Source organism: Vipera ursinii, assembly GCF_947247035.1.
Source record: "Vipera ursinii genome assembly, chromosome: 2".
Lineage (NCBI taxonomy): Eukaryota > Metazoa > Chordata > Lepidosauria > Squamata > Viperidae > Vipera > Vipera ursinii.
This window is the reverse complement of record NC_139513.1, coordinates 18,093,012-18,100,329: the sequence shown is the minus strand read 5'-3', so window position 1 is coordinate 18,100,329 and position 7,318 is coordinate 18,093,012. Positions and strand designations below refer to the sequence as shown.

The following is a 7,318-nucleotide window of genomic DNA, read 5'->3' as shown; positions in this document are numbered from 1 at the left end:
GACAGAATGAACTGTCAACAGAGTGCTAGGCTGCATTAACAGAGGGATAGAATCAAGATCAAGTGAAGTACTAATACCACTTTACAATGCTTTGGTAAGGCCACACCTGGAATACTGCATCCAGTTTTGGTCACCACGATGTAAAAAAGATGTCGAGACTCTAGAAAGAGTACAGAGAAGAGCAACAAAGATGATTGGGGGACTGGAGGCTAAAACATTTAGGGAACGGTTGCTGGAATTGGGTATGTGTAGTTTAACAAAGAAAGGGTGAGGGGTGACATGATAGCAGTGTTCCAATATCTCAGGGGCTGCCACAAAGAAGAGGGAGTCAAGCTATTCTCCAAAGCACCTGAAAGCAGGACAAGAAGCAACGGATGGAAACTACTCAAGGAGAGAAGCAACCTAGAACTAAGGAGAAACTTCCTGACAGTTAGAACAATTAACCAGTGGAACAACCTGCCTCCAGAGGTGGTGAATGCTCCAACACTGGAGGTTTTTAAGAAGAAACTGGACAGCCATTTGTCTGAAATGGTATAGGGTTTCCTGCCTGAGCAGGGGGTTGGACTAGATGACCTCCAAGGTCCCTTCCAACTTATTTTTTATTATTTATTATTATTATTATTATTATTATTATTATTATTATTATTATTATTATTATTATTATTATTATTATTATTATTATTAATCTCCCATCAATTTGTCCTAGCTCCATGCTGGCTGAGGAATTCTGGGAGTTGAAGTCCACAAGTCATAAAAGGGCCAAGTTTGAAGATCCCTGGTCTAGTTGCTTCTGTTGCTTTTACACCGTGGAGGAAACCAAGGAGACCTATTACTTGCTCCCGGCCTCTCCTCCGACCTGTCTTCAACTCACCTTCCAGCTGCTGGGAAGAGCACGAGAGCCGCCTTCTGCGCCTCCTCCTTCGTATGGGGTGAGCCGGAGAAGTAGTAGTTCCTCTGTCCTTCTCCAAATCCGCTCTAGCAATCCAATACTTCAGTGCGCTTCCTCCGAAGCCGCTCCTGTACAGTACCGGCGGTTCTCTAAGGGTGGCTGTTTCTGATCTTTAGAGCGCCATCTAGTGACCTAAGGCTGAAAAGCACCCCTAGTCCAATCTCTACTTCCGAGACGTTTGCGAAATATTTTGATTCACTGTCGTCCCAAAGATGTTTTTTTTTCACTTTCTTTTTTTTCTTTGAAGAGGTTTCGCTCCTCATCCAAGAAGCTTCTTCACGCCTTCAGAGGAAAAACAAGGAAAATCCAGTTGCCCCTTGAAAAAGCATCTTTGGGACAGCTATGACCTGGATGACTGAGAGTCTCCATAGAGTCAATTTTGATTGATTCAACTTGACTTCCGATGATCAAATCTGTAGCCTCTTTCCAGGACTATCTATCCCTAACGGTTCTTTCGGGTGTCCCAGGGATGTATTCGTATGGCCACAGCAACTGAACCAGCGACTTATTTTTGCAAGAAGTGGGAACTAAACAGAGGAAAGCGTTCTCTGTGGTGGGGGAGGGGAGGGGAAGCATCTACTCCAGGGGTCTTCAAACTTGGCCCTTTTATGACTTGTGGACTTCAACTCCCAGAATTCCTCAGCCAGCATGGCTGGCTGAGGAATTCTAGGAGTTGAAGTCCACAAATCATAAAAGGGCCAAGTTTGAAGACCCCTGATCTACTCAATTGACCTGAGTAACTCTTTTTTGGAAATGGAGCCTGGCTTGAAATTCAGTCTCAGAGAAATTCAGGCCAACATTTCCCTTCCACGTTGCTCATCTCTGTGCAGAGAAACAGGGAGATTTTCTCTATGCACAGGTGGAAAGCAGTAACCAGATCCTCAAGGTTGAGTCTCTTTTCAATACTCCATAGATCAGATAAGATCCCTGGGAATGAGACAGGACCCACCGATCAAAGTTTTCTCTGCCTGCTGCACAATTCCATTTGAGGCAGCCAAAATGCAGGGACCTTTTTAAGACTGGAGAGCCATGAGGCCAAAATTTTGATCTGAATGTTCATCATTTCTTTTCCCTGGATCCTGTGCCAAGGGATGTTTTTCTTGAACTCAGTAGCTCAATAATTGAGAGCATGTGCAGGAAAAAAACACAGACCTGGCATTCAACCTTTATTGAGTACATTTCTATGGTTGGAGCTATTCATTCCCTCTTTGCTAATGTCCCATTTTATTCCCCAAAGACATCAGAATGTTGTAGCTATTAAGAGTTCGCGTTATGGAATGGTCCTCTCAAAGATCCAGAGGCTTTTGAACCATTTCAATAATTTTCAGCTCCTGAGAATAATAAAATATGACATGGTAAGGGGTGTGCCCAAAAATGGCAGAGAGAAGGAGAGAAACTATAATTTGATTATTTCAACATTTAAATACTTTACAATGTGTTTAATTTTGAAGCCCCTTGGAGTTTGAGGTTCAGGGCCAAAGAGCCTGTTGGTTCCTCCTCACCCCCGGCCTGGTTTTGGTTGCTCGGTGTCCTTCTGCAAGGGGATCGTAGAGGGGGGGGGGGAAAGCATTATATTACCTCATGAAATCAAATCAAATGTTTATTACAGTGAAACACCAGGGTAAGGAACTTGGGTACAGTCAGTCAAAAATTACAGAACATAATCAAAGTCTAAAAATTATTATTATAAAAACCTGAAAGATACAAGAGAGACTATATATAAACACTGAAGTCTAAACAGGACTAAAAGGAGAGCTAAGAGCATAAGATGGGTTTAGGGAGCATAAAGATGAATATGTGGCAGATTAAACCTATCACTGTCCAAAGCCTAGTATGACAAGCTGGATGCTTATTAAGACTAGTTGATGGCACAGGTTATCCATTGTCCGACAAATTTTATCTGCTGCTCTGCAAAACCCATCAGCTGTCTGGCCCAGACTGAGGGGTTTTAATTTTAATTGGGTTTTAGTTTTAAATTTTGGGCACTTGAATTAATTGTTTTAACTGATTTTAATTTTTGTATGTTATGCTTTTAATTTTCCCTGTAAACCGCCCTGAGTCCTACAGGAATAGGGCAGTATATAAATTTAATAAATAAATAAAATAAAATATCCTATGTTGTACAGGAACAGCAGGAACATGCAGAATTCTCCTGTGTGCCCTGAGTATTTATGCAGTATTGGCTTGTTATGAGCATAATACAGGCACTGGAGAAACATGTGCTCTGTAGTTTATGTCCAGAGCCATGGGGGCATTGTATTATAACCTAATCACTGAATTGAAGAAAATTTAATTCTTTGATGTCTTTTCTCTACTTCTTCATGCCCAATACTGAGATATGTTTGACCAAAGTGAATCAGGCCCCAAATTAAAGTTGTCAATTTCTCCATTGCATTTCCAAATGTAGATCAGGAAAGAAATTCAACTCTTCTCTTCACTCATCATCTTCTGCCTCATGTGGATTTTCTTGTGTGCAGTTAGGGAGGAACTTTGCGAGAAGCACCGTCCGCATTCTGGGCATCTGAAAGGTTTCTCCCCTGTGTGTAAACCTACGTGATTTATCAGGATAGACCTAGTACTGAAACTTTTCCCACAAACTGGACACTCATATGGTTTCTCCCCTGTGTGAGTCCTCTGGTGTGTCACCAAGGTGGAACGATGAGTGAAACTTTTGCCACAATCTAGACACTTGTACAGTTTCTCCCCAGTGTGAGTCTTCTGATGTAGCACCAGGTCAGGATTCCGACTGAAACATTTCCCACAGTCCAGACAATTGTATGGTTTTTCCCCAGTGTGAGTCCTCTGGTGAATCACCAGGGCATAACTCCGAAGGAAACCTTTCCCACAATCTGGACACTTGTACGGTTTCTCCCCGGTGTGTATCCTCTGGTGTACCAGGAGGTCGGAATTCTGACGGAAACTTTTCCCACAGTCAGGACACTCATACGGTTTCTCACCTGTGTGTATCCTCTGGTGTACCACCAGATCAGAATTGTAACTGAAACATTTCCCACAATCCGGACACATGTATGGTTTCTCTCCTGTGTGAGTCCTCTGGTGTATCAGCAAGCCATATTTCCAACTAAAGCTTTTTCCACAATCTGAACACTCATATGGCCTCTCACCAGTGTGAGTCCTGTGGTGGGTCACCAGGTGGGAATTCTGAGTGAAACATTTCCCACAATCCAGACACTTGTATGGTTTCTCTCCAGTGTGAGTCCTCTGATGTATAGCCAGAGCATAATTCCGAATGAAACTTTTCCCACAAATTAAGCATTCATACGGTTTCTCTCCTGTGTGTATCCTTTGGTGTATCACCAGGTCAGAATTGTGACTGGAACTTTTCCCAGGATCTAGGCATTCATACGATTTATCCTCGTTGTGAGTCCTCTCGTGTATAATAAATTTGGATTCGAGACACTCATACGGTGTCTCCCTTGGGTGTGTCTTCTGGTGTACCTCTAGGGCAGTATCTGTCCTAAAGCTTTCGCCATACTGAGGGCACTGGGAGGGCTTTTCTTCAGGGTGGGTCCTCTGATGCATAATCAGGTGTGATCTGCAATCTGTGCTTTTCTCACAATATGCATATCTGGGAGCTTTTCTACCAAATGGTTTCTGGAGCTCAAAAATATTGCCACATAGGGCAGACAGTCATGCAGGAAGGTACCACTTGATTTCCAGATATTTCCTTCTTTTTTGCAATTTGGAAATGATCCCCTCTGACCTTTTTGTGGAGTATTTTCATGAGCTCCACAGACTCAATAATTTCCAAACACTCTTCCTGTTATTTCTCTCTTTTGTCTGTCAGCTGCTGGGAAAATGGAGGACTGTTTTGATTTTCTGGAGGAAGCAGGAGAAACTTTTGATTGCTGGCTAGATATGCTTTCCTTTTTAATTCTTGCTGCGATTCTCTCTTGTCCAGAATGCTCCTCCTGGTGTCCTTTTTCGTCTATAAGATTCACATAGAATGGTTAGTTTAATTATTGAACATAAATGGATGCACAAGATGTGAAATCAGCAAGAAGCATAAGTTACAATCAAAAAGCAAACGTACCAAAATAGTAGAGTTACCTTTAACATTATGATTACTTTCACCGATAGAAGTCTATGAGATCCAAGTTCAAATACCAAAGCAATCATGACATTCTCTTGTTAACTTTATTAAATCACAAATTCTTAGCATTTAGTATTAGATAACTGGAAATGCTGAGGATAGAGGACATATTGAAATATACACAAACCTACATATGCACATGTTAAAAATCTATGTATGTTTCAGCCTGAAAAAACTTCCAGAACTGGTATACTAAAGTTTTTAGTCCAATACAGGCTATTTTTCTATCTTGGAGATATCTAATATTTCTGGACTTATTATTTATATTAGAATTACTTTGGAATTGGGGAAGCTTGGGGAAGCTATTGTTGGAAGCTATTGTTATTGCTTCAACCATGGTCTTCACCTGTGAGCAAAGAAAGCAGCCAGAGGATTTTTCTTTTTATTTGAAAACATTTTTGGAAGAATTTTCAGCAATCCATGGATCTTGTTTAAGATTGGAGTCTTGGGAAAAGGGGCTGGATTTAAAAACAGGTAATTGCTGTTGTTATGTGCCACATGGTGAAATTTTTTTTCCATTTTTTAAATTTTCTCCATTTTAATATCATAATTGGCATATGTTGAGAGATTGTGGCCCTCAGTTATATAGAACTTTAGGGAAAGAAAATCTAGCCTAACCAGGACATAATTCCAAAAATATTTCTTTGGCTTGATGGGAGAATTTGGCACTGGTACACTCCTAGAGACAAAAAAATGGGTCTGCAAAAGCATATACATTTTTCTCAAGACGTCCATCATTTTGAAGAATTGATAGCATACAGATTTCAAAGAATGCGGCTAATAGAATAATCAAAGTGGATATTTTACCAAAGAACTTCTCAGATCATAATCCGTTCATTTTAAAGTTTAACATAAAATCAAGATCTTCTAATTGCAGATTCAACAAGGCAATTTTACAAAAAGATCATGTGGCTGGTAACAATACAAATAAATTAAACAAATTATTTGATAACAACCTTGAAAAGTGTGCTGATATAAAATTTGTTTGAGATGCAAGTAAAGCTGTGATAAGAGGAGACTTCATCCAATATAATGCCGAGTTGAAAAAAGAAATCCCAGAAAAGATGCAGACCACATTAAATGAATTAAAAAGAAAATAAATTGGAGAGGTTCCCAACTAATACTACTATTTCATATCAAATTAAACTTTTGTGACTTTGAACAGAACCTTTTTGTGCTATATGTTTGTCTCTCAGATATTTAACTTTTTTGATATTGTTTGGGTGATAGGATAGGGTAGGGTAGACAAAAAGTAAATTTCAGAGGAAATGGTGCCCAAAGCCTCTGTGCCCAAAGCACCAGTTTTGCCCATGAAATTCATCACTTGCCAAGAAAACAACGCACCGATAAAAAAAAAGCAGACGGAGTCAACCCTAGACTTTTTAAATCTCCCAACCAACAGAAAATTGAAGGAACCAATTTTACTGTATTACTATTATCTGCGTCTTTCCTATTACCTAATTCCTTAGATTCTTATGACTGTAACTTTATTGTTTCTATCTTACCATTTAGGTTGATTGCTAATTAGTATCTATTATGATTTATGTTGATTGCTTATTTAGTATCCTGTGACTTTCACTGAATGTTGTATCTTATGATTTATGAGTGTACTTTATGATTATGATGATTTAGGACTTGCTGCTTGTACGTACATGGAGAACTTATGCACCGGAGACAAATTCCTCATGTGTCCTGTCGCACCGTCCCGTCCTGTCCTGTTCTATCCTGTCCTGTCCTGTCCTCTAGTCTCGTCATGTCTAGTCTAGTCTATCATGGAGCATCACTGGAATAAAATTCGGGGAGGGAAAGAATACGCAGCAGCTGAGTATGTGTTGGCCTTGTCCCTTCGCTGCTTCCACGTCGCGGAGGAAACCAAACAGCCCGACTTACTCCCAGCTTCCCCTCCGACCTGCCCTCCGCTCACCTTCCAGCTGCAGCTTCGACTCGGAGAAGAGCAGGAGATCCGCCCTCCACGCCTCTATCCTCCCCCATGGCTCAGCCGGAAGTTCCCCTGTTCTTCTCCAAATCTTCTCTAGCAATGCAATACTCTATTGCAGGGGGTCTTCAAACTCGGCCCTTTTATGACTCATGGACTTCAACTCCCAGAATTCTTCAGCCGGCATGCCTAGCTGAGGAATTCTGGGAGTTGAAGTCCATGAGTCATAAAAGGGCCGAGTTTGAAGACCCCTGCTCTATTGTTTTAATACTTCTTCAGCTCGGTCGTTCCCCTTCCCGTTAGATGTAATTAGAAGGCG

At 40.9% G+C, this 7,318-nt stretch overlaps 1 protein-coding gene across 4 annotated transcripts; it reads right to left on the bottom strand.

The window, feature by feature from the left end:
* Positions 1 to 2,136: 2,136 nt before the first annotated feature.
* Positions 2,137 to 7,054, bottom strand: LOC310636131 (uncharacterized protein). Of its 4 annotated transcripts, XM_083355674.1 has the most exons (3): positions 6,716 to 6,977; positions 3,503 to 4,898; positions 2,137 to 2,483 (listed from the first exon to the last, which is right to left on the bottom strand). In XM_083355674.1, the coding sequence occupies exons 2-3, from the start codon at positions 4,490 to 4,492 to the stop codon at positions 2,448 to 2,450; spliced, it is 1,026 nt and encodes a 341-aa protein (XP_083211800.1). In that variant the 5' UTR covers positions 4,493 to 4,898; positions 6,716 to 6,977; the 3' UTR covers positions 2,137 to 2,447. The 4 variants fall into 4 exon arrangements, 3 of the variants coding, with proteins under 3 accessions (XP_083211800.1, XP_083211799.1, XP_083211798.1); XR_014491607.1 differs by lacking the exons at positions 3,503 to 4,898; positions 6,716 to 6,977 and adding an exon at positions 6,988 to 7,040; XM_083355673.1 differs by lacking the exon at positions 6,716 to 6,977 and adding an exon at positions 6,988 to 7,054 and having other exon boundaries at positions 2,137 to 4,898.
* Between the last annotated feature and the right edge of the window lie 264 nt (positions 7,055 to 7,318).

Excerpts from the sequence above, each read along its gene's own strand:
- LOC310636131 (XM_083355673.1), bottom strand. The coding sequence starts at position 4,492 with ATGCATCAGAGGACCCACCCTGAAGAAAAGCCCTCCCAGTGCCCTCAG.